Below are 25,825 nucleotides of genomic sequence, written 5' to 3' on the forward strand. Positions count from 1 at the left end.
CGATTCTGCCCTTGGTGGGACACTTCTGAGAGTACCAGTTCAGGACAAATTGCTTCAAGCAGAGCAATTACAGCCCAAGGCTGGGGTTTCTCCACCTCTAAGGCACACCAAACCAGCCAGACAAGAGGACCACTGGCTAACCACAAGTTATACAAGCAATTCCCTCAGACACTCCAGTTGCCCAGTATCACTACCAGTGGTACCAAAGGACCAAGCCCCAGACCCAGGTCAATATACAAATCAGATCTTACCCACAAATCACACTGTTGCCAACCCTTTAGAATTTAAAATCTAAAGGCTTATTCATAAAAGGGAAAAGAGAGAGATGAGAGCTAGAAGTGGTTCAATGGAATCAATGACATCCAGTAATGGCAGAGTTCTTGGGTCAGGCTTGTAGCAGGGATGGAATAAACTTCCGGTTCAAATCAAGTCTCTGGAGAACATCCACAGCTGGGGTGGTCTTTCAGTCCTTTGTTGAGAGCTTCAGTTTGCAGTAAGGTTCCTCCAGAATTAAGAAGCAGGATTGAAGACAAGATGGAGGTGTTTTCAGGGCATTTTATATTCTCTGCCCATAGACGGACACAGCGGCAAGATGGAGTTTGGAGTCACATGTCCATGCATGACTCAGTTCTTTACAGGCCAACACCATTGTTTACATGTTAGTTTGAACGTTCCCAGGAAAGCTCAGATGTGGATTGGCGTCCCCCAAAGTTCATTGTCAGTTAGGTGTTTCTTGACTGGGCACTTACTGAGAATAGTCCTTTGTCAAGAAGCTGACCAAATGCTTCACTGAGGCTACTGAGGGGGGAGGGATAGCTCAGTGATTTGAGCATTGGCCTGCTAAACCCAGGGTTGTGAGTTCAATCCTTGAGGGGGCCATTTAGGGATCTGGGGCAAAAATTGGGGATTGGTCCTGCTTTGAGCAGCGGGTTGGACTAGATGACCTCCTGAGGTCCCTTCCAACCTTGATATTCCATGATTCTATGAAAACACATTAAGATACAAGTACATAGCCAATATTCATAACTTCAACTACAAAAATGACACACCCATACAGATAGCATCATCATAATCAGCAAATTATAACCTTTCCATAGACACCTCACACGACAACCTTTGTACAAAATCTGCTGCAAATATATAACAGTGGTTGCAACAATGATCTATACGGTAACAGTTCATGTCAATAACGTTACACATGTCCTGTAGAAATAACCAGTGTTCTTGGTTCCCAGATGCACTGCCATGCATTTGGCTGTATTAAATCACGTTTTGTTGGATAGTGACCATTTAACCAGACAATACAGATGACTGTGACAATCTCCTGTCTTCTTCACTACTCACCACCCCACCAAACTTTGTGTCACCTGCATATTTACCAGCCAAGATTTTATATCATGATCTAGATTGTTGATAATATTAAAGTGTTGGACCAGGAACCGATCTTTGGGAGACCCCACTAGAAATGGGCCCGCTCATTGGGAACAAAGACATTTTGCAACCTCCCAGTGAGCCAGTTTTTAATCCATCTAACATGTGCCCTATTAGTTCCATTTGCAACCCTTCTGCCAAGTGGAGCCAGCAGCAACCAGGGCCGGGTTCAATATCTAGGCGTCCCTTTTCAACAATACAACACAGAACTGGCTCGAGCCCCCACCCAGTGACCTGGGAAAATTACACCCCCACCCCTGGGCACCTCAAGCGGCAATACTTCCCCTCTCGCAAGCACAGAGTCTGAGTGTAGGAAAGAAACTTTTAATGAAAGGAAAAAGTCACCTGACATTAATTAGGGAAAATGCCACAAGCAGGATTCATAAACCTAAACTGTGAGCAGGACGCCCAGCCCAGAGTGCGTGGGGCAGAGCTTCCGCCTCGTGTTCTTGAGATCTACAACGAACAGTTCCCTTTCTATGCCCCCCTCTGCTCCCTCACCACACCCCATTCACAGGGGTTGTCCTGGGTCAGTGAGGACCCAGGGTTCAGAGGCGCAGCTGTGTGAGTTCCCCTCCCACCCGGGGGAGAAGGCACCTGGCTTGCTCCGGCCTCTGAGCACTTGCTCTGTCTGGCTGCCCTGCCAGCCGCGGTTCCTCTGGCCAACCCGCTTGCTGCTCTGCCAGCCACTCGCTGCTCCGCTGCACCCTGTCATCTTCCACTGCCTCCTTCCTCTCTGCTGTGACCTCGGCAGGTCCGTCCCTTGAGGCTCCCCCAGCTCTCAGGGACTGTCAGCTCTTGGGGAGGGGGAACTGCCTTGCTGAAGCATGCTGGGCAGAAACGCTGCCCCCCACAAGTGATGTCAGTGCTAGTGAGCACGTAACGAAAGACGCTGCACTCAGCTGTATCTGTGAACAGTGGGGAGGGGCAGGTCAAACTGTACCTGGGACCCTTAAGTATCATTCACACCTCCTAGCAGGGACACCTGTCCCCACCCCTCTTACTTTCACAGGGGAGGACTCTGGCATTCAAGCCCCTGGCTTAGCAAGCTCCTTTCAGTTGAGGGTGACCCCCTCAATCAGGACAGGCTCAGCATGGTTCGGCTGCCCTTTAGTCATACAATAAAGGTAACATGGATAACACCATTTCACTCCCCCTGAGTAGTATACGCCTCGATAGTATTCATCACCATGCATTTTTTGACAGGTTTCCATGCCCCCTTTAGGGCTCATGTCCCACCCTACATTCCTGTTTCCGTTGGTGTAGAAGTTTGGCGCTGTCAGCCATTTTGAATTTTTTTAAATTATTTTTTATGTTTGAATAGGGGGAATGTTGCATGCTTGTGCTTTGATACTTTTGGTTGATTGTTTAGAGAAAACGGTTGAAAGAATAGAGTGAGAGAGCTTAAAGATTAAAAAAAGAAAGCTTTGGTACGGTTAAGAGGAAAAAAGGAAAGAATGGTTATTAAAGAAAATAGACTTTTGGTTAGGGTTAGTAAGGAGAGATGATTTTAAATGCCTAATTTGGCATGTTATTAAAGAATAAAAATTTTTGAGATAAATTTAAAAGGTGTATTAAATATAAGGGTAGTTTAAGAGCCTTTACAAAGAGTTAAATAAAAGAGAAAAATATAAAGAGGGGTTAAAAAAGAACACACAAGCCAAAAAAGGGCATTTACTAAAGCAAAGAGTATTTAGTAAGCACATGGTAAAAAAGTAAAGAGAGGTTAATAGAAAAGCATTTAAAATATTAAATACAAGGTGTGACAAAGTTCCTCCTCTGCCTTGGTGGGTCCTCGCTTTTTGGCAGATTTGGTCGCCTCAGATGTTCACAGCAGCCCTCAGTTTGGCCGCTTCTGCTAGAGGCTCAAACCTGCCGTTCACTCAGCTAACCTCATCGCTGGTCAGCATGGGGGAAATGGAGACCAGTCTCCACAGTCTCTGCTGATCCACCTAGCGGGTCAGGGACAGGCCAGATCCTTTTCCAAATGAGACCTTCCCTTCTAGTGTTGCTCACAGACCAGGTCAACTCCTCCTGTGTCCGATGAGGAGTTGGAGGGATGGGGGGAACCCGGGCCCGCCCTCTACACCGGGTTCCAGCCCAGGGCCCTGTGGATAGCAGCTGTCTACAATGTCTCCTGGATTAGCTGCGTGACAGCTACAATTCCCCAGGCTACTTCCCCATGGCCTCCCCCCAGCACCTTCTGTATCCTCACAGCAGGATCTTCCTCCTGAAGCCTGATCACACTTGTACTCCTCAGTCCGCCAGCAGCATGCCTTCTCACTCCCTGCTCCTTGCACCCCTCCACTAACTGATGGGAGGTCCTTTTAAACCAGGTGTCCTGATTAATCTACCTGCCATAATTAATCTAGCGGGTTCCTGATTGCTCTAGTGCAGCCCCTGCTCTGGTCACTCAGGGAACAGAAAACTATTCATCCAGTGGCCAGTGTATTTCCCTTCTACCAGACTCCTGTATCCCTGGTGGTCTAGTGGTTAGCAGCGTGAGGGAAACCCTGGCGCACGTCTATCTGGAGTGCGCCAGGTTGCAGCCCCTATTCCGGCTCCTCACCAATCTTTTGTTATGGTTTTGGTTGCACTTTTCTCCTCACCTCCTTATCTACGCACTCCCTGTCCGTGGCCCCACTAAGTCGTGGGACCTCCTGGTCAACCTCCTCCTGGCCCTGGCTAAAGCGGCCATCTATAAAACCAGGGTGAGGAGGTTGGCCGATGGAGTCTCCTGCGACTGCGGGGCCTATTTCCGATCCTCTGTCCGTTCACGCCTCCGAGCGGAGTTCCTCTGGGCGGCGTCCACCGACTCCCTTGACGCCTTTGAGGAGCGGTGGGTGCTGTCTGGGGTTCTCTGCTCGGTGTCCCCGTCCGGTTCCCTTCGTTTGACCCTTTGACCGCACTCCCGTCCCTGTTTTTCATGAGTTGTCCCCCGTAATTAGTTGGCTTTCCAGGTCCTGTGGATCCCCCCCTTAGGCTGGGGGGGGATCCTTTCATAGTGGACGAGCTTCGCCCGCCCACGTCCTGGATCCCAACAGGACCAGACTCCTGTACCCCACTGGTCTGGTAGGTTAAGAAAAGAGCATTTAAAAACATTAAATAAAAGAGAAACATATAACGATAGGTTAAAACAGAGAACAGGGCAAGAAAAGGAAAAGAAAGCCCCCTTTGCAAAGGGTAAAGATAGACAGCACATGATTGAGTCAGAAAGAGATATCTGGGTTGTTCTGCGGAAAGAGGGAGCTCCCAAGGCTCACAACCCCTCAGGCTAGTTATCGCCACCTTTGGATCGGACCAATCAGATGCTGCTTTACAGCTGCGTCATAGATTACATTTTCCTGAACCAATCCTGTAGTCCCAAGGTTTTTAAACATGAGCCATCTCCCTCCCCTCCCCTCAGTACCCCCCTTTAACTGCCTTACTCTTATCTAAAAAATCAGAGCCCAAGCATCTCTCCCGCCAGGCAGCACTTTTACACAGGTGCTTTAATAAAGCTTAAAACCATAAACCCTTCGTAACAAACAGGTTTTAAAGTTCCCCCCCTATGTTTTAGACTAACATTGGTCATTTTTTAGTGAGGAGAATTTGAAGCTGCAGCAAAGCCCATTAGCAAAAACAGTGTCTGTGAGTCAGTGGATCAGAGAGAAGAAGGCTGCTTCTTCCCCCACTTTTTAACAAAAGCAAGTGAAAGTTATATGAAGTTTTGTAAAGGAATAAACACTTTAAAAGACAAGCCTATGTGAAGACACATCCCTTTATTTAACATTTTTACATGTGTGTTTCAATAAAAAAAGAGAGAGAGAGAGAAAGAGAGAGCATGGAGAAATGCCCCAGAGTGAAAAGCACAGAACCGTGTTAACAGCTAATTTATATTCCCCTTATTCTGTAATCCAGTGGATCAGAGAGAAGTTGATTTTCCTCCCCACTTTTCAACAAATCCGTGTGAAAATTCTATTAAGCTTTCCTTTTTTTAGGACTTTGAGATTTAAGAATGAATTTTTCTGTTGCATTATTAGACTCATAGAATCATAGAATATCAGGATTGGAAGGGACCTCAGGAGGTCATCTAGTCCAACCCCCTGCCCAAAGCAGGACCAATCCCGAATTTTTGCCCAAATCCCTAAATGGCCCCCGAATATCTTTGTTTTTAGATGTTTGCAACCCTTGTGCTGAGACACAGGGACAAGCTCCTGTGTTTGTTTTGGGTCCATAGATTTTATTAAATTAATACAGCGCAGGCTGGAGCTGTGGCTTTCCCTAATCAGGGGTGGCCAGCCTGAGCCTGAGAAGGAGCCAGAATTTACCAACGTTCATTGCCAAAGAGCCACAGTAACACGTCAGCAGCCCCCCATCGGCTCCCCCCCACTCCGAGTGCCTCCCACCCACTGGCAGCCCTGCTGATCAGCACCTCCCCTCCCTCCCCATCAGCTGTTTCCTGGGGTGCAGGAGGCTCTGGGGGGAGGGAGGAGCGAGGGCACGGCAGGCTCAGGGGAGGGGGTAGGAAAGGGTGAGTGGGGGCAGGGCCTGTGGCAGAGCCAGGGGTTGAGCAGTGAGCCCCCCCGGCACACTGGAAAGTTGGTGCCCGTAGCTCCAGCCCCGGAGTCGGTGCCTAGACAAGGAGCCGCACATTAACCTCTGACGAGCCGCATGTGGCTCCGGAGCCCCAGGTTGGCCACCGCTGCTCTCCATTGTAAAAACAGATCAGACTAGCAGATAAGACGAGCAGTGATCCATGCACTGTACTCTGCCTTAGCCATGCCCGAGGGGTCAGTCACCCCTTCGCTTTGCTTCTTTTTTTACACAGACTTCTTTCCTAACTTTTTAAACCATTCGTTCCCAAACTTTTTGGCATCACGCCCCCTTTTTAATTTTCGAGAAACCCTCATGCCCCCACCTCTCCTTCACCATCATCCAACCCCCCTTTTAACAAATTCAATTAGTGATTTAAAATTAAAAATAAACACAAAAACTTGATATAAAATTTTGTATTTAAATTTAAAAATAAGCACAAATAGTTTTTCTTGGCACAAAAGTTTAACAAAAATGTAATTTAAAACAAGAAATAACATAAACAAAACAAATTCAATGTGAAGGATGATGCTGCATTTTCTTCACGAGTTGGGAAATCCTAGGTTTGAAAGATGAAAGTGCGCAACACAAATTGTTTTCGACGTCCAGTTCATTCCTCTGTTTCGTTTTTATTATGACTAAACTTGAAAAGCTTTTTTCACAGAGGTACATTGACAAAAACGGAAGAAGTATACGTAGCACTTCTTCTCCAACTTTCAGGTAAATTGGGAAATATTTCATCCAAAATTCCTCCAGGTGTAAGTTTTCAAAAATATCTTTCGCACTTGAATCGTATTTCATTCTGAGTGCTTGTACTTGCAATACTTCTGGCAATGAATCGACATCAACGTTGAACGGATTATGTGCTAATTTATGAAAGGGGTTGCCAGAAAAGTTGTCTGGAAAATAGCGGATGAATTTGTCAGCAAGGCAGTCCAGATGAAACACACTTTTGTTCTTCGCATCCTCTTTACAAAGTTCTTGGAAACCTTCATTTTCAGTGAGTGATGAAAATGTTGGAAAAGACGAAAAGCTAGACATCTGAGCTTGCGTTTGACGTTTCCAAAGCTTGATTTTTTCCATAAACACTTTGATGGCATCGTGGTGCGCTATAATGTTTGCAGCGTTGTTTCCTTGCAGCTTCAAATTGAGATTGTTCAAACATTCAAAAATGTCCACGAGGTATGCCAGTGAAAGTTGAAACGTTTGGTCCGTAAACGCATGATATAATTCTTCTTTTTTCTGTTGCTTGAGGAAAATTTCCACTTCGTCTTTCAGTTCGAATAATCTCAAAAGCATGTTCCCTTTGGAAAGCCATCGTATCTCCATGTGAAACAAAACAATTTTATGATCCACTCCCAAGTCCGCGGAAAGAGCTGCAAAAAGTCTCGTATTTAAAGCGCTGCTCTTCACAAAATCTACAACTTTGATGGCCAAATTCAATAAGTCACGTAGGTCATCTGGAAGAGTTTTAGCAGCCAACGCTTGTATGTGTATGACGCAGTGAGTCGTGGTTACAGCTGGATTTTTTTCTTTCACCAATGTCACAAATCCAGAGCGAGAGCCAAGCATCGCTGACGCACCGTCTGTGCATACACCAACCAGTTTTTCCCATGAAAGTCCATTTTCTTCAAAAAAGTCGGAAACCGTTTTCATAACAACATCAGAGGCCTTTGATGTGGTCGTCAATTCCTTCGAAAAAAGCAGTTCTTCTTTCACAGTTCCATCATTAATGAATTAAACGTAGACGAGCAACTGTCAGCATTGTGCTACATCAGTGGTATCGTCGCACTGAATTGCGAAAAAAGAAGAAGCTTTCACTGCCTCCACAACTTGAAGTTTTAAATCTTTCGCTATGTCATCGACGCAACGTTTCACGGAATTGTCAGAAAGCGAAATTTCCAAATTTTTTTTCTTGCTTTCGGCACCAAGCACAATCTCAGCTGCTTTCAACAAGCAAGGCTTCACAAAAGTTTCTCCTATTATGTGCGCTTTCTTGGCTTTAGCGATGAGCAATGAGAGTGCATAAGATGCTTCTACCACTTTGGCCGACACTTGGTGAAAAGCTCCAGTAGTGTCCAGCTTCATGCGTTTTAAATTTTGAAGTTTAGCAGCAAAAAACTCTTTTCGTTTGTCTTTCAAAGTGCTGTGGTTCTTTGTCAAGCGTCGCTCAAGACAACTAGGTCTCAAGTCATCATTGCTGAGAACTGCATGGCATACTACGCATTGAGGATGATCGATCCTGGTTTTTTTCCATGATGGTGAAACCATACATAATGTAGTCTTCATCGTACTTCCTTTTCTTAATCGTGGCCACAATAAAAAAAAATCTATAAAAATAATTTTCCTGATTCGTGAATAATAACAGACGCAAGTTAATTTGAGTTATCGCGAATGGTAAACTACTACAATTATGTACGGATGCGTGCTGCCCTACATATACCCCACCACCAGTCTGGTAAGTAGCTGGTCTTGCACGGTGAGTGGTAGAGGTAACCACTCCCACGATAGAACAGTCTCAAACACTCTCACGAGTGAGCTAGGAAGTTTTAAAAAGTTCCATCGCTTTCTACATTGTTCTTCGGCCTCCCCACCGACCAAAATGGCACTCCTACACTTTGAAAGGCAAAATAATAAAACATATTCGCATTTCATGGTATGAAATTTGAAAACATTGCAGTTATATACTTTTATTTATAGTTGATTTTTATTATTATTGTACTTTATGTTATACCTTTATTCTTGTCTACTTATCATAGAATCATAGACTATCAGGGTTGGAAGGGACCTCAGGAGGTCATCTAGACCAACCCCCTGCTCAAAGCAGGACCAATCCCCAACTAAATCATCCCCGCCAGGGCTTTGTCAAGCTGGGCCTTAAAAACTTCTAAGGAAGGAGATTCCACCACCTCCCTAGGTAACGCATTCCAGTGTTTCACCACCCTCCTAGTGAAAAAGTTTTTCCTAATATCCAACCTAAACCTCCCCCACTGCAACTTGAGACCATGACTCCTTGTTCTGTCATCAGCTATCCACTGAGAACAGTCTAGAGCCATCCTCTTTGGAACCCCCCTTTCAGGTAGTTGAAGGCTGCTCTCAAATCTTCCCTCACTCTTCTCTTCTGCAGACTAAACAATTCCAGTTCCCTCAGCCTCTCCTAATAAGTCATCTGTTCCAGTCCCCTAATCATTTTTGTTGCCCTCTGCTGGACGCTTTCCAATTTTTCCACATCCTTCTTGTAGTGTGGGGCCCAAAACTGGACACAGTACTGCAGATGAGGCCTCACCAATGTCGAATAGAGGGGAACGATCACGTCCCTCGATCTGCTGGCAATGCCCCTACGTATACATCCCAAAATGCCATTGGCCTTCTGAATCCATGCTGACTGTTCCTGATCACTTTCCTCTCCTCTAAGTGCTTCAGGATTGATTCCTTGAGGACCTGCTCCATGATTTTTCTGGGGACTGAGGGGAGGCTGACTGGCCTGTAGTTCCCAGGATCCTCCTCCTTCTCTTTTTTAAAGATGGGCACTACATTAGCCTTTTTCCAGTTGTCCAGGACCTCCCCTGATCACCATGAGTTTTCAAAGATAATGGCCAATGGCTCTGCAATCACAGCCGCCAACTCCTTTAGCACTCTCGGATGCAGCACATCCGGCCCCATGGACTTGTGCTCGTCCAGCTTTTCTAAATAGTCTCGAACCACTTCTTTCTCCACAGAGGGCTGGTCACCTCCTCCCCATGCTGTGCTGCCTAGTGCAGCAGTCTGGGAGCTGACCTTTTTCGTGAAGACAGAGGGAAAAAAAGCATTGCGTACATTAGCTTTTTCCACATCCTCTGTCACTAGGTTGCCTCCCTCATTCACAAAAAGAAAAGGAGGACTTGTGGCACCTTAGAGACTAACCAATTTATTTGAGCATGAGCTTTCGTGAGCTACAGCTCACTTCATCGGATGATGTAGCTCATGAAAGCTCATGCTCAAGTCAATTGGTTAGTCTCTAAGGTGCCACAAGTCCTCCTTTTCTTTTTGCGAATACAGACTAACACGGCTGTTACTCTGAAACCTCCCTCATTCAGTAAGGTGCCCACACTTTCCCTGATGACCTTGTTGCTAACATACCTGTAGAAACCCTTCTTGTTACTCTTAACATCTCTTGCTAGCCACAACTCCAGTTGTGAGTGGCCTTCCTGATTTCACTCCTTCTGAAGCGAGAGGTTCCTTCTGATTATCGATTAACCAGGTGTGGGTTTTTCCAGAGTTTGCAGCTTTGAGGCCCCAATAGATATTCCTGGGGCACATCCTGCTCTTCTAAGATGCATGTATCAGCAACTTCAACACAATTCTTATCAGGAAGGACGCGGGGTCAAGCTGCCCTTTCTGTGGCACCCAACCCCCTCCACCACCGCCATCACACACACCTTTGTTAAGCTAAGCCTGCTGACTTGGCTGCTTTTCGCAATAAGCCATAGTGGTTTCAGGCACTTTACTGGTTTGCCAAAGTCTCCCCGTACAGGGGCAGGTCTCTAGCCCGCGCTGTGCAGGGGGTCAGACTAGATTTGCACAGTGGTCCCTGCTGGCCCGGGAATCCATGAAGCTGAGTATGGAGAGGCAGAGCTGAGTCACCGCAGAGCTGGGGGCAGAAGCAGCACGACTGGACCAGGGTGGACAGGGAGACGAGCCTTGTGCCAAGCCCACCGAGAGGGGCAGAAGGGCAGGAGAGGCTGAAGGGAGCCGGCAGAAGCAGCAGCAAGCAGGGGAGGTGTGAATGCCCAGGGGGGACAGGATTCCAAGGCAGAAGCTCAGCTGTGACCACAGCAGCCAGGGCCAGGAAACCTTGACAGCCAAAGGTTAGGTGCTGAGTGACTTTAGGCTCCTCCAGGGCTCAGCGGCAGCCGAGGGGGGATTTTCTGCAGCGCAGGGTGCCGAGGCCTGGGACTTGCGTGTCTTTGTGGATCTGGGCCCAGGGCACCTACATACAGAGCAGATTTCTGGTGGCAGGCGGCTCCTCAATCTAGCTGCAGACGAGAGCAGAGCAAGCCCCAGTGGCTGGAAGACGAAGAGAGACAAAAATCAGACAGGAAATAAGGCAGAAAACCGGGCGGGGAATTAACCAGTGGAACAACTCACCCAGGCACGCGGCGGAGTCTCCATCCCCCGGGTTTCCGTGACGAGTGGGTGTCGCTTTTGCTGAAGGAGGGGCTCCTGGCTGGGCTGCGGCTGTCGCTGGGTGAAGCGACTCTGGCCTTGAAATCGATGGTGACCTGGCCTTAGTGCGCCAGGTGGCAGAGCTGACAGCCAGCGTAGGGCGGGCCGGGCCGTCTCAGCAATGCCCCTTCTCTTTCCAGAGACTGGAGCTACCCGCGTTACACGGGTTATATGCCGTGTGGAGCAATAAGAAATGGCGTCATAAACAGGGACTCGTGCTATGATCGAAAGCCATGGATCTGTGAGAAGGCACCCGGCAAACCCAGCCCAGACAGACCATTGCCTCCTTACGGTACCCGGAGAGACAATCAATGAGAGCCGCTGGCCCTGATGACAGGACAGTCCTGTTAGTCTGGAGCACCATCCCCATATTAGGGACATCCCGGGCGAAGTCCACGCCTGTGGGGCGGAGCTGGGGGGCAGGGCACACGGGGGGCGGGGGAGTGGGGCATTTGCGGGGCAGAGCTGGGGGCAGGGCACACGGGGGGCGGGGGAGCGGGGGGTTTGCGGGGCGGAGCTGGGGGGCAGGGCACACAGGGGGCGGGGGAGTGGGGCGTTTGCGGGGCAGAGCTGGGGGGCAGGGCACACGGGGGGTGGGAGAGCAGAAGGTTGCGGGACGGGGCTGGGGGGCAGGGCACATGGGGGGCGAGTGGGGGGTTTGCGGGGTGGAGCTGGGGGGCAGGACAGAGGGAGCGGGGGAGCCGTGGGTTTGTGGGGCGGAGCTGGGGAGCAGGGCACACGCGGGGTGGTGGAGAGGGGGGGTTGTGGGGCGGCTCTGTCCGAGCCCCTGTGGGGTGGAGGGTTGGGTGCTGCCCCCAGGGATCTCCATGAAGGAGGACCCAGGAGACGTCCTGACGCTGCCTTTTCTGCTCTCTCCGCCCAGGCTCTTCCCAGTGACGCGCTCCACCGCCTCCTACCTGGCTTGTGGGAGGCTGTCGGGCCCTGGGCTGTCGGGCGGGTCGTGCACAGACCCCTGCTGCTGGATCTGTGAGCAGAGTGCCCTCACCTTGCAGTGGGTCCACGGCTCTGCCCCTCCCACTTTCCTGGTGGGGAACACGACCTACACCTGCCTCGATCCCCAGTGAGAGCGGCTGAGGGCCCAGACCCAGGACCCTGCACCTGGTGACCTGCTCCCCTCTGCTCCCGGTGCTCCTGCCCTCCTGGGAGCCCAGTGACCCATGCACCCCCACGCTACCGCCCGCCCCAGGGTCTGGGCTCCCATGAGCCCGTCAGACCCATGCTCCACTCCATCCAGCGGCCCCCAGGTCCTGCCCAGGCCTAACCGTCAGAGCAATCACCGGATCAAGCCCCCGCTCCGCCAGAGCCAGATTGTCGCTCTCTGGCCCCCCGGCAGCTGCGCTCCTCTGGGGCAGTGCAGACCGCAGAGTCCAGGGCACAGTGTCTGAGCCGGGACCCGGCATGCCCGGGCGAGGGGACCGGCGGTGGCATGAGCTTCTGGAGATCAGGTGAATCCGGAGTCAGAGCCTCTCCGAGGAACTCTGCAACACCTCCCTCTTCGACAAGGCTTTCCCCGTCCGAACCCCCCGCCCCCCACTGCATCCCCCAACCCCGATTTTATCCCCAAAGGGGAAGGATGCCAGAGGCTCCGTGAAGCCCCCTAAGGACCGTGCTGTCGCTCTAGATTTGATGGGAAGGCACCCAGCTGCAATGGTGATGGGCAGCAGCAGCCAGGGGGAAGCTGTTTCCCCCACCCCACCTCTGTAAAGCTCACCAATAAACACTTAAAATGTTCCCGTCTCACCTTCTCTTGGGAGCCCGTGTGTCGGGGACCCCTGCACCCATTCCCTTCAGCGCACCCATACGCAGCCCTCACCAGCACCCAGGGAAGCCGTGCCCCAGCGGCTCACAGCCCAGGCAGAGCCCAGTCGCTCAAGGCCTAGGGTAGCCCCACGGCAGCGCGGAGCATCATTCCCCCACCCACCTCTCAGCAGAGGGTGAGCGACAGAGGGACCCGGGCCGGGGGCTCCTCCCAGGACAGCACAGAGCCGTGCCGTGGCTGAGCCCCCTTCCCAGAACAGGGGAGCCCCAGCTCTTTTCTGGGGTCAGTCCCCGGCTGGCTGGGGCTGATGGGCTCACTGGACTCGCCCCACGCTGCCAGGATGGGCAGCAGCCTGCAGCCGGAGAGGCTCCTGGGTCGCCGATGCGGGGCCGAATCCTGAAGGCCCCGCCTCACTCCTGCAAGGGATGGTTGTCATGGAGTCCCCGGGCGATGCTCTGGAACTGCTCCCCATGAAGCCAGGCAGGACTCTGGGGTAGTCGCCTTTCTGTGAGCAGCCTGTCTTCAGGACACACAGCTCACACAGCTTCCACCTTCCTGGGTCTGACCTCGGAGCATTCAGCCTCCTCTGCCCCTCCGTGCGCTTCCCCCAGCGAGTCCGCTCAGGCGGGGTCCTGGGGAAGCCAGAGGGTCCTGCCCCCCAACTTCGCAGTCAGACGTGACTCTCAGCCAGCCAGTAGAACAGAAGGTTTATTAGACGACAGGAACATGGTCTAACACAGAGCTTGTAGGTGCAGAGAACAGGACCCCTCCGCTGGGTCCATTTTGGGGGGCAGTGAGCCAGACGACCACGTCTGCCCTTCACTCCATGTCCCAGCCAGCCCCAAACTGAAAACCCCCTCCAGCCCCTCCTCCTCTGGGCTTTGTCCCTTTCCCGGGCCAGGAGGTCACCTGATTCCTTTGTTCTCCAACCCTTTAGCTCTCACCTCGCAGGGGGGAAGGGCCAGGCCATCAGTTGCCAGGAAACAGGGTGTCGGCCATTCTCTGTGTCCAGACCCCTGCACACACCTGCCCTCTAGGGCTCTGCAATGATCATACACCCTTACCCCACCCCCTAGAGACTTAAGAACTGCCTAGGGGAAACTGAGGCACCCCCACACTATTCAGAGGAAACATTAAGAACAGTCCCACTTCGTCACAATGGTCCATTGCCCGTGCGCCAGCAGAGGCTGGAGAGCAGCGGCTGGGGGCGCTGGGCTTGTGCTGGGGAGGGCGAGGCGCTGGCGGAGGGCAGGGGGTGTCCGGCTGGTTTGCAGTCCCAGCCAGAGGCAGCCGCAAGCGGCAGCAACCGAGGCAGAGCACAGCCAGGCTGCACTGAGCATCGCTGTGGCAGCCCCCAGTCTCCCCCCACCGGAGCCAGGCCCTGTGCTGGCGGCAGAGCCAGGGCGGAGAGCTGTACCCTGCAGTGCCGGGGGAGCCAGGGAGGCAGCCCTGGCGAACCCGGGAAGAGCAGCCGGAAGCCAGGTGGCTGGGGATTGATGCTGCCCTGGCCAGGAGAAAGGCCGACGCGAAGTGGGAGCAAGGGAGAAAACTGAGGGTGGCTCTCTCGCGTCCCTGGGAGAAACGTCCCCCTGCAAGGCAGATGCAGGCTAGAACCCCAGGCAGACAGGGACAATTGAGGGGTTTGCCCGGACAGGGTGCACGTACTGTGACGCCTCTCAGGGCACCCAGGGCTGAGAGTCGCCTTGTTATCCCTGCCGGTGCCAGCCCCCTGCTGCCCCCAGCCTGGCAGCCCTCCAGTCCTCTCCACCAGGCTGTACCAGCCCTGCCTTTGCCTTGCAGGCTGCCAACCGATCCCCCCAGCCCCCAAGGCCCTGCAAAGTGTCCCCTCCGCTCTGTGATCCAGCCCCAGTCACTGCATCCCCCGAGAGATCCAAGATCCCCTGTTCCAAAGGAGCAGTGTACCCCAGCTTTCCCTTCGCTCCCTCCCCGGTACCAGACACAGCGCTTGAGTTCAACTACAGTAACACAAGCGATTCAAGCAGAAACCAGCGTGAGAGATGGGAGCAAACAGTTCCGTACACATCAGAAGGCGTGTTCTCATGAACCGAACTACCAAGTTCTCCTCCTGTCTAACGAAGTTTCTCACCCAAAGGTCACCTGGGTGGCCTGCCTCTGAATCCACCCTGGTCTTTACAACCAAGCCTGGCTGAAGTCCATTTTCATGAAGAAAACCTGCCGTCAGATCACTGCCTAGTTGAAGGGTGCTGGGGTGTCTTCCCCCAAATGCACCAGACCAGACCTGTGATGTTCACCTAGGGTCCCCACCCCCACCCCACTATTTACCTCTTCCTGGCAGCGTCCTTCTGCAGGCTCTGCCCGCTGTCAGTGGCATCAGACTTTGAATGCTAACAGACACCTATTGTAGGACGTGCAATGCACATTGGTCCACCCTGGAGGTGTCTCCCGCCCAGTCTGGACTGGAGAACTTTGTCTCAAGACGTGTGGTCCCAGTCCCACAGGATCGGTGCTACGCCCCCAGCTTTGGACCAGTCTCTAGGAGGCGCCCGTCAGTGGGACAGGCCCTCTACGGGTCTCACTCTTCCTCCAGAGTAAGCCACGTGGTCTCACCGCCTCCGAGACTGAGTCTCTGGGGCTCCAGCCCCCCTGCTTCGTGCTGTGAGCTCTGCCCAGCGAGTCCAACTGAGACAGAGCCCTGGGAGAGACACGTCCACTCTTTAGTGATTGACGCAGCCAGCCAGTGTCTGCAGTGAGACGGTGACAAAATTGGAAATCGTTTGTAATATTTGTGTGAAGCCTGTGTGTGCCTCAGTTTCCCCTACCTGCTGCATTGTTACCTGGTGGGTGGAAGGGGACTGTTTCCTCTCATGGCAGGTGAACAGACATAGGTGTCTGGGCCTTAATCCCCACATCAGTGGAGCATCTGAGACAACAGGGGCAAATCCAATCGCCAGATGTGACGCAGCAGGGAGTGGGGCGGATTTGCCCCAGGAGGGTTGCCGGGGAGGTTCACTGGGACTGTCGGCATTGGCATTGGCGATGGGAGACTTCCCCTGAAGGAAGATACCTGAGGCTCTAACCTGAGCCAGGAGGGGGGCTGGGAGAGCTGACACCTTGGCCTGGGAAATTGGACAAAGGCTAGAGGAGGAGCTGGGGGGAGGGGGAGAGAGCCTGCGGGAGGGTTTTTTTTTCAGTTTGGGGCTGGGTGGTGGAACGCAGGGAACCCCAGGGCTGGGGTCTAAGCTCCCTGCCCCCCAGAAGGACTTGACTGTGGGGTCCTGGTTGTAGCCACAAGCTCTGTTTGGGACTGTGTTCCTGTCGTCCAATAAACCTTCTGTTTAACTGGCTGGCTGAGAGTCACGGTGAATCCCAGGAAGAGGGGTGCAGGGCCTGGACTCTCCCACACTCTGTGTCACGGAGTCCCTGGGCGATGCTCTGGAACTGCTCCCCATGAAGCCAGGCAGGACTCTGGGGCAGTCGCCTTTCTGGGAGCAGCCTGTCTTCAGGACACACAGCTCACACAGCTTCCACCTTCCTGGGTCTGACCTCGGAGCATTCAGCATCCTCTGCCCCTCCGTGCGCTTCCCACAGCGAGTCCGCTCAGGCGGGGTCCTGGGGAAGCCAGAGGGTCCTGCACCCCAACTCCGCAGTCAGACGGGACTCTCAGCCAGCCAGTAAAACAGAAGGTTTATTAGACGACAGGAACATGGTCTAAAACAGAGCTTACAGGTGCAGAGAACGGGACCCCTCAGCTGGGTCCATTTTGGGGCCAGTGAGCCAGACAACCACGTCTGCACTTCACTCCATGTCCCAGCCAGCCCCAAACTGAAACTCCCTCCAGCCCCTCCTCCTCTGGGCTTTGTTCCTTTCCTGGGCCAGGTGGTCACCTGATTCCTTTGTTCTCCAACCCTTCAGCTTTCACCTTGCAGGGGAGAAGGGCCCAGGCCATCAGTTGCCAGGAAACAGGGTGTTGGCCATTCTCTGTGTCCAGACCCCTGCACACACCTGCCCTCTAGGGCTCTGCAATGATCATACACCCTTATCCCACCCCCTAGATACTTAAGAACTGCCTAGGGGAAACTGAGGCACCCCCACAATATTCGGAGGAAACATTAAGAACAGGCCCACTTCGTCACATCTCTCCCCCCTTAGAGATGGAACTGAGCGGGGTCACTTTACCCCGTGACCTGGGGAAGTTCGAAGCCACCAATGTTCCCATGGATGCCCCAGCATCTCTCCCATTCCTTGGTAGGAGTTACACCAGGCCCTTCCAGTTTCACGCCCTCCCTTAGGTCGGGGGTGGTCGATAGCACTAGCAGGCTACATGTGGGAAGGTTTCTGCAGCCCGTGCCCTTTGGCCACCCCAAAACCCCAGGGGGTCAAACGGGGATTGGGTTTTCTCCAAGAGCTCCAGTCTGGAGGGCTGCAATTCGGGCTCTCTTGGTTAAGGGCCCCCATCTTGACCTGGGCTACATACTGTTCACTTACAGAACTAGCATGGAGACATCCCTTTCTCCACAACCTTGGCTCCCCAACAAGCTGGCCAAACACAGCCACTTGGTTATAGGACGGTATACCTTTCTTAACAGCTTTCACTCCATCTGAGACCTTCTCAAAGTTATCCACACTGGATCTTTCAACAGGAAAGTCAGTGGATCCATTCACAACAGAAAATTTCTGGCTGTTAGGAACTGAAACTTTCTTGATTAAATCATTTTCACACCCTTCACTTGCAGTAAACTGCTTGCAAAGACTCCATGAGGATTCCTTTCCCAAGGGCTTTTCTATGCAACAATTCACCCCTCCCAGAAATTCTGCTCTTACCCTCTTTACCTAGGGCTTGCTCTAGGGGAACACTTTCCTGAACAACAACAGACTCTTTCTGGGTCTCCCTTATATCCAGAATCACCTCTGGTCCATCAGGCGGATTCCTACACAATCCCCTTTCAGGCAAACTTACAGACTTCCTAGATAAAAGGTTAGAAGCATTCTCCTTCCCTTTGCCACACACAAGTTCAGGAATCTTTTCCTCCTTGCTACAGGTTTCCACACCCTCAGTAGGTAACACAATCACACATCTTCATGCTCTCCTTGTGCCCTGGCTAGGATCTCACCCTGATTAGACAGAGTTGCTCCACCCTTTCCAACAACACACTAGCAACAGGCAAAATACAAGCACCAGAATTGTCGGGTCTCGGGGATTTTACATAGACCCTAACTGGATGCGACCTAGTTACAGGCCCATTCTCCCGAGCAGACAGAAACTTAGGACCCTTCCCTTCCTGGGCTTTAGCTGAGTCCAGAACCAGCTCTGTGACAACTGCATGACCCTCAACCATCACAGGCTGAAAGGCCCCTTCTGTCTGCTCCACAGACCAAGAAGAGCCGGACACACTTTCTCCTTTACCAGACACACAGGTTGGGATCTCATTCCCTTTGTCCCAGCACACAAGGCTGGTCACAGACAACTGCTTGGAGATCAGGGTAGCTCCCTCCATAGGCAAGTCAATACCCCTGACAGACAGAGACCCATTTCCTTCACTGTCCCAATTCTCCACCCAGCTAACAGGTAAGGTCCAGGGACTTTCATCTTCCACTCTCCTCGCCTTCCCACCCTGCTGACTGGACACAGCCATCAGATCACAAGGCTGCCTAGGCTCATCCAAACTTTCCTTACCAAGCACCTTGCCACTCCCCACAGATCCCCTGCCCTGCCTATGTCTCCCCCCACTCAGCTGGGGTCTCAGCTCCCACTGTGCTCAGCGCTGCCCTTGCTGTCCCAGTGGGGGCAGGCCACTGCTTTCCTCAATGCATCAGAGCCAGCGAGAGTCCCCACTCTTGTGTGCAAGGGGGCAGGGAGCATCTCTCTGTCCCACCCAGCCCCAGGGGTCTGGTTACAGGCAGGCAGGTATCCTGAGCCTAGCGGCTCCTCCCTGCTGCCAGCCAGGTCATCTGCATTTTCACTGACCATTTCCCTCTCCGCCGATTGGTTCCCTGGATTCAAATTCAAACCCTTGGCAGTTACAGGAACAGGGCCTGGATCCTGTCCCAAAGAGACACAGTCACCCCACAACAGGGTTTCGCAGCTGGTGTCCTGGGGCACCCCAACGACCAGCCAGCCCCACCCCTCCTGGGTCTGCACAGGGATCTGGGCCATAGGAAGGGCGAGGGGCTTCGTCCCTGGGACCCTCACCCAGCTCACACAGCCCCTCAGCCTCTGAGGCTGCACCACCCAGGGCCTGACACCAGTTCTCTCTGTCCCAGGATCTTGCCACCCCAGGAATGTCTCCCCATTGACCATCACCTTCTGCTCCCACTGGGGGTCCGAGGGGCCTGGCCCCAGGAAACTCCACACAGACATATAGGTTGGGGTCAGGAGTGGGAGCCTGTCCACCTCCCCACCCATCTGGCTGACGGAGTCTGTGGCCTTGGGACCCAGCAAGGGAGCTAGACACCGGGGCTTTTCCACAGGGTCCCCTTGGTTCAAATCGCCAGCCTGCTCAAAGGCAGTGAGGTGGCATCTACACCCCCCCCTCCTTAACTAGGGGCAGCAATTTAGTCTCGAGGTTCCCTGCGGAACTGGCCCCCCGGGGTCTATCCCCACTCACCCCGGGGAGGTCCCCTAGGCCTCTCCGCTCCCCCACCGCCAGTTCATGCTGCTGCTGCTTCTGCAGCTCTTTCTCGGGCTCTCGCTGTCTCCCATAGTCCTCTTGCTCCCTCGGACTCAGCTCCAATCCCGTCCGTCTCCGATCCCCCGGTGGGGAACCCGATCGTGAAGACCCCCGTCTGGTCGGGGACAGGAGTCTTGGCGATGCCTGGCTACCACTCCAGCTGCTCCCAGATCCTGCTATAGCCCCATTTGGGGTCAGGAATCTGTTCCTTAGAGCGGTCATCCTCCTCCAGCTGCACGATTAACTCTGCTTTGGTGAACTTTCCAATGCTCAACCCTCTCTTTTTGCACAGGGTTACAATGTCCTTCTTAAGGAGACGGGGACAGGCCATCACTCCGCTCCTCCCAAGTTGTTGTGGACTCACAGGCCCGTGTGTTCTCAGCTCCCCACGGTTTCCAGGGAGAACCCCTGGTGTGCCAGCCCTTCTCGAGGTCACCACCTCTTTGCCAGGGTCGAGATGCAGACTCCTCCGCCCCTTGGACTGCTCGCTGCAATCCCCAGGGGAACCCTGTTACTGCAAAAGTCCTTCTCTTTCCCCGCGCCAAGCTGCAGGCTCCTCCGCCCCTGAGACTGCTCACTGCAGTCCCCAGGGGGACCCCATTACTGCACAGTCCTTCTCGCTGGTCACACACTCCCAGGGGTTAACCGCCCCCCGAAACCGCTCCTCTCTGAGCCTTCAGCAGGCCTGGTCCTCGGCGATCCCCCTTCGTGTTACTGCTCCCCAGTCACTTACTGCAGGAAGCGCCATCCACGGGGTGCAGTACATCCCACCGCTGCCACCAGTTGTCACGGAGTCCCTGGGCGATGCTCTGGAACTGCTCCCCATGAAGCCTGTCAGGACTCTGGGGAAGTCTCCTTTCTGTGAGCAGCCTGTCTTCAGGACACACAGCTCACACAGCTTCCACCTTCCTGGGTCTGACCTTGGAGCATTCAGCCTCCTCTGCCCCTCCGTGCGCTTCCCCCAGCGAGTCCGCTCAGGCGGGGCTCCTGGGGAAGCCAGAGGGTCCTGCACCCCAACTTCGCAGTCAGACGTGACTCTCAGCCAGCCAGTAAAACAGAAGGTTTATTAGACGACAGGAACATGGTCTAAAACAGAGCTTGCAGGTGCAGAGAACGGGACCCCTCAGCTGGGTCCATTTTGGGGCCAGTGAGCCAGACAACCACGTCTGCACTTCACTCCATGTCCCAGCCAGCCCCAAACTGAAACTCCCTCCAGCCCCTCCTCCTCTGGGCTTTGTTCCTTTCCTGGGCCAGGTGGTCACCTGATTCCTTTGTTCTCCAACCCTTCAGCTTTCACCTTGCAGGGGGGGAAGGGCCCAGGCCATCAGTTGCCAGGAAACAGGGTGTCGGCCATTCTCTGTGTCCAGACCCCCGCACACACCTGCCCTCTAGGGCTCTGCAATGATCATACACCCTTACCCCACCCCCTAGATACTTAAGAACTGCATAGGGGAAACTGAGGCACCCCCACAATATTCGGAGGAAACATTAAGAACAGGCCCACTTCGTCACACTCTGTGACATCGAGACATTGGCACCTAGCATCCAACGACCCAGTGGATACGGACTGCCCTGTCTCTCCTTAGGGAAACTGAACAATCCCCAGCTCCAGATCAAAGGACTGGGTGTGATGAAGCGGGAATGTTCTTAACGTTTCCTCTGAATAGTGTGCGGGTGCCTCAGTTTCCCCTAGGCAGTTCTTAAGTATCTAGGGGGTGGGGTAAGGGTGTATGATCATTGCAGAGCCCTAGAGGGCAGGTGTGTGCAGGGGTCTGGACACAGAGAATGGCCAACACCCTGTTTTTTGGCAACTGATGGCCTGGCCCTTCCCCCCTGCAAGGTGAGAGCTAAAGGGTTGGAGAACAAAGGGATCCGGTGTCCTCCTGGCCCGGGAAAGGGACAAAGCCCAGAGGAGGAGGGGCTGGAGGGAGTTTCAGTTTGGGGCTGGCTGGGGACATAGAGTGAAGGGCAGACGGGGTTGTCTGGCTCACTGCCCCCCAAAATGGACCCAGCTGAGGGGTCCTGTTCTCTGCACCTACAAGCTCTGTGTTAGACCATGTTCCTGTCGTCTAATAAACCTTCTGTTTTACTGGCTGGCTGAGAGTCCCGTCTGACTGCGGAGTTGGGGGGCAGGACCCTCTGGCTTCCCCAGGACCCTGCCTGGGCAGACTCGCTGTGGGAAGTGCACGGAGGGGCAGAGGAGGCTGAATGCTCCGAGGACAGAACCAGGAAGGTGGAAGCTGGGGGAGCTGTGTGTCCTGCAGACAGGCTGCTCACAGAAAGGCGACTGCCCCAGAGTCCTGACTGGCTTCATGGGGAGCAGTTCCAGAGCATCACCCGGGGACTCCTTGACACCCGCCCCTTGGGCGCCCCTTGGGGCCAGATGCGGAGAGCAGGGGTGCCAGGCGGGTCGCCCCGCCTGTAGCTTCAGCCAGTCTGCCATCAGTCCAAGAGCAGCCCCCTTCGGAGGCACCGGTTTCATGAACAGACAATTCCCAGGAACATGAGAAAGACCTTTCCCCGGACGCCTCCGGCTGAGTCCGGCAGTGCCACGCCCCGGCCGCACCCCCAAGGCACCCCCCACCCCCCGTTATCCCGTCCCTGGAGCCAGGGCCTTCCTGCCAGCTTCAGCCCTTCTCCCAGCACACGGCTCCTCACAGCCTGGGCCTCCCGCAGCTCTCGGGAAGGTCCCGCCCCACCTCCCTTCCCGGAGCATCTCTCTCCCCGAGCCCCTCGTCCACTGAGCTCCGGTCGCCTCCTATGGGGCCCAGGGGCTTGTTAGCCAGGCAGCCGCCAGCCAGCAGCCAGTTGATTGTTCACAGCTGGGCTGAGATGGGCTGGTTCTCCGGAAAGAAGCCCGTCGCAGGTAGACAGGGGCCGGCTGCCCCGAGCTATTGCCCCAAAGTCAAACATCTCACTGCCTGGTCCAAGCCAGCCTGCTCCCTGTGCCTGGCACCAAACCCCCACCGGGCCCTGCCGGCCGCTCCTCCTCCACGGGCCCCAGAGCCCTTGTCTGCCCTGAGAGGCCCTGCCAGACCAGACACCCCGACACGCGGGAGACGCCGCTGGGCTGACCAGAGGGTGCGGCTGCCGGCGTAGCTTAGACCAGTGCCCTGGAGGGAACACGTTGTCCCGGCTATGGCCCCTGGAGCCGGGATAACCGCATCCATGCTGGGGTTCGGGGTGACGTCGTCACGCTCTGAACCAACAGAGACAGGCTGGCAGATCGGTGAGCGTCGGCCCCAGCCCTGCATGGCAGCGACTCACAAAGTCTTCAGCTTCAACCACAGGCCAAGCCAGAGACTTCTCTTCCCAGCGTCCTGCCCTCTGCATGGAGCCGGTGCCGAGCGTAGCTCCCAGGGCAGGGAGAGCGTCTCCGTCCCTGTCTGAGCAGCACCTTGCACATGGCCAGGGGTGGCAAATCAATGCTGCAGCTCTTGCCAGCAGACAAGCTGCTCTGCTCTCCCCAGAGTCACCCAGCCACAAAGGCCCCTCCCCGGTAACCCGGTGGGGTCTGGACCAACTCTGCCTCCGCCAGGCTGGGCATCTCCGTACAGAGCGTGGGGTGGATCGCTCCAGCCCCTCCAACCTGCTCCTGTAAGTTCATTAGCTCCAGGGGAGGGGTCGGGACTTTCTCTGCTTGGAGAAAGTAAAAGAGAAGTTGGCTGCTGGCGAGAGCCCATCTGCGCTTGGCCGGCCCCACCTACTCCCAGCTCTATGCAAACTTCTGCTTCCTGCTGTCTGTGAGATCCCTTTTCTTCTGCCACAGAGCGAGTGAGCTAGATCCTCTGCCAGCGCCGGGGGCACAGCCGGTCCCTCCACAGCCGGCACCGCGGACACAGCCGGTCCCTCCACAGCCGGCACCGCGGACACAGCCGGTCCCTCCACAGCCGGCACCGCGGACACAGCCGGTCCCTCCACAGCCGGCACCGCGGACACAGCCGGTCCCTCCACAGCCGACACCGCGGACACAGCCGGTCCCTCCACAGCCGGCGCCGCGGGCACAGCCGGTCCCTCCACAGCCGGCACCGCGGACACAGCCGGTCCCTCCACAGCCGGCACCGCGGACACAGCCGGTCCCTCCACAGCCGGCACCGCGGACACAGCCGGGACCTCCACAGCCGGCACCGCGGGCACAGCCGGTCCCTCCACAGCCGACACCGCGGACACAGCCGGTCCCTCCACAGCCGGCACCGCGGACACAGCCGGTCCCTCCACAGCCGGCACCGCGGACACAGCCGGTTCCCCCACAGCCGGCACCGCGGGCACAGCCGGTCCCTCCACAGCCGGCACCGCGGGCACAGCCGGTCCCTCCACAGCCGGCACCGCGGACACAGCCGGTCCCTCCACAGCCGGCACCGCGGACACAGCCGGTCCCTCCACAGCCGGCACCGCGGGCACAGCCGGTCCCTCCACAGCCGACGCCGCGGACACAGCCGGTCCCTCCACAGCCGACGCCGCGGACACAGCCGGTCCCTCCACAGCCGGCACCGCGGACACAGCCGGTCCCTCCACAGCCGGCACCGCGGGCACAGCCGGTCCCTCCACAGCCGACGCCGCGGACACAGCCAGTCCCTCCACAGCCGGCACCGCGGACACAGCCGGTCCCTCCACAGCCGGCACCGCGGGCACAGCCGGTTCCCCCACAGCCGGCACCGCGGGCACAGCCGGTCCCTCCACAGCCGACACCGCGGACACAGCCGGTCCCTCCACAGCCGGCGCCGCGGGCACAGCCGGTCCCTCCACAGCCGGCACTGCGGGCACAGCCGGTCCCTCCACAGCCGGCACCGCGGACACAGCCGGTCCCTCCACAGCCGGCACCGCGGACACAGCCGGTCCCTCCACAGCCGGCACCGCGGACACAGCCGGTCCCTCCACAGCCGGCACCGCGGACACAGCCGGGACCTCCACAGCCGGCGCCGCGGACACAGCCGGTCCCTCCACAGCCGGCACCGCGGACACAGCCGGGACCTCCACAGCCGGCACCGCGGACACAGCCGGTCCCTCCACAGCCGGCACCGCGGACACAGCCGGTCCCTCCACAGCCGGCACCGCGGGCACAGCCGGTTCCCCCACAGCCGGCACCGCGGGCACAGCCGGTCCCTCCACAGCCGGCACCGCGGACACAGCCGGTCCCTCCACAGCCGGCACCGCGGACACAGCCGGTCCCTCCACAGCCGGCACCGCGGACACAGCCGGTCCCTCCACAGCCAGCGCCGCGGGCACAGCCGGTCCCTCCACAGCCGGCACCGCGGACACAGCCGGTCCCTCCACAGCCGGCACCGCGGGCACAGCCGGTTCCCCCACAGCCGGCACCGCGGGCACAGCCGGTCCCTCCACAGCCGACGCCGCGGGCACAGCCGGTCCCTCCACAGCCGGCGCCGCGGGCACAGCCGGTCCCTCCACAGCCGGCACCGCGGGCACAGCCGGTCCCTCCACAGCCGGCACCGCGGGCACAGCCGGTCCCTCCACAGCCGACGCCGCGGACACAGCCGGTTCCCCCAGAGCCGGCACCGCGGACACAGCCGGTCCCTCCACAGCCGGCACCGCGGGCACAGCCGGGTTCTCTCTTCCCAGCACTGCACAGGCACTGCCAGCCCCTCCCCAGCGAGCCCCGGAGCTGCAGCCGGCTCCCAGATGGCCCAGAGCGTCGTTTATGCCGACCTGAAGTTCGTGAAGGCCCCTGTGGGGAGCAGCGTGTGCTCCAGGGCGCGGGAGGCAGGTAAGAGCTGACCTGCCCCCTGCGCGGTGCCGCCCCCTGCCCTGAGCCAGGCCTGCAGACTGACCAGCGCCCTCTCCCTGCAGCGCCCGCAGACGAGGAGGAGGCAGAGCTCACCTACGCGAACATCCAGCTGGCCCAGCCTGGGGAGGTGAGGCGGGGGCAAGGGGCGGAGCAGAGCAAAGGTGAGTGTGTGGCTGTTCGCCCTGCCCCTAGCCCGGGGTCCCGGGGGGAGCAAGCCAGGCAGGTGTCACGGAGTCCCTGGGCGATGCTCGGGAACTGCTCCCCATGAAGCCAGTCAGGAGTCAGGGGAAGTCTCCTCTCTGTGAGCAGCCTGTCTGCAGGACACACAGCTCACCCGGCTTCCACCTTCCTGGGTCTGACCTCGGAGCATTCAGCCTCCTCTGCCCCTCCCTGCGCTTCCCACAGCGAGTCCGCCCAGGCGGGGTCCTGGGGCAGCCAGAG

General features: G+C 55.9%; 2 protein-coding genes across 2 annotated transcripts in view; both read left to right on the plus strand.

Annotated features, from left to right (window-relative positions):
- The window catches only part of LOC140911996 (B-cell differentiation antigen CD72-like), a 41,489-nt gene extending 28,623 nt beyond the window's left edge, over positions 1–12,866 (plus strand). Inside the window, exons 7-8 of the mRNA XM_073346150.1 lie at positions 11,352–11,503; positions 12,095–12,866. Coding sequence (XP_073202251.1) covers positions 11,352–11,503; positions 12,095–12,108 — 166 coding nt within the window. The 3' untranslated portion in view covers positions 12,109–12,866. The remainder of the gene's footprint in view (positions 1–11,351; positions 11,504–12,094) is intronic.
- A 12,412-nt stretch (positions 12,867–25,278) lies between these two features.
- LOC140911997 (B-cell differentiation antigen CD72-like) overlaps positions 25,279–25,825 on the plus strand; it is a 40,750-nt gene continuing 40,203 nt past the window's right edge. Inside the window, exons 1-2 of the mRNA XM_073346151.1 lie at positions 25,279–25,363; positions 25,447–25,545. Coding sequence (XP_073202252.1) covers positions 25,279–25,363; positions 25,447–25,545 — 184 coding nt within the window. The remainder of the gene's footprint in view (positions 25,364–25,446; positions 25,546–25,825) is intronic.

Source organism: Lepidochelys kempii, chromosome 5, assembly GCF_965140265.1.
Source record: "Lepidochelys kempii isolate rLepKem1 chromosome 5, rLepKem1.hap2, whole genome shotgun sequence".
Taxonomy (NCBI): domain Eukaryota; kingdom Metazoa; phylum Chordata; order Testudines; family Cheloniidae; genus Lepidochelys; species Lepidochelys kempii.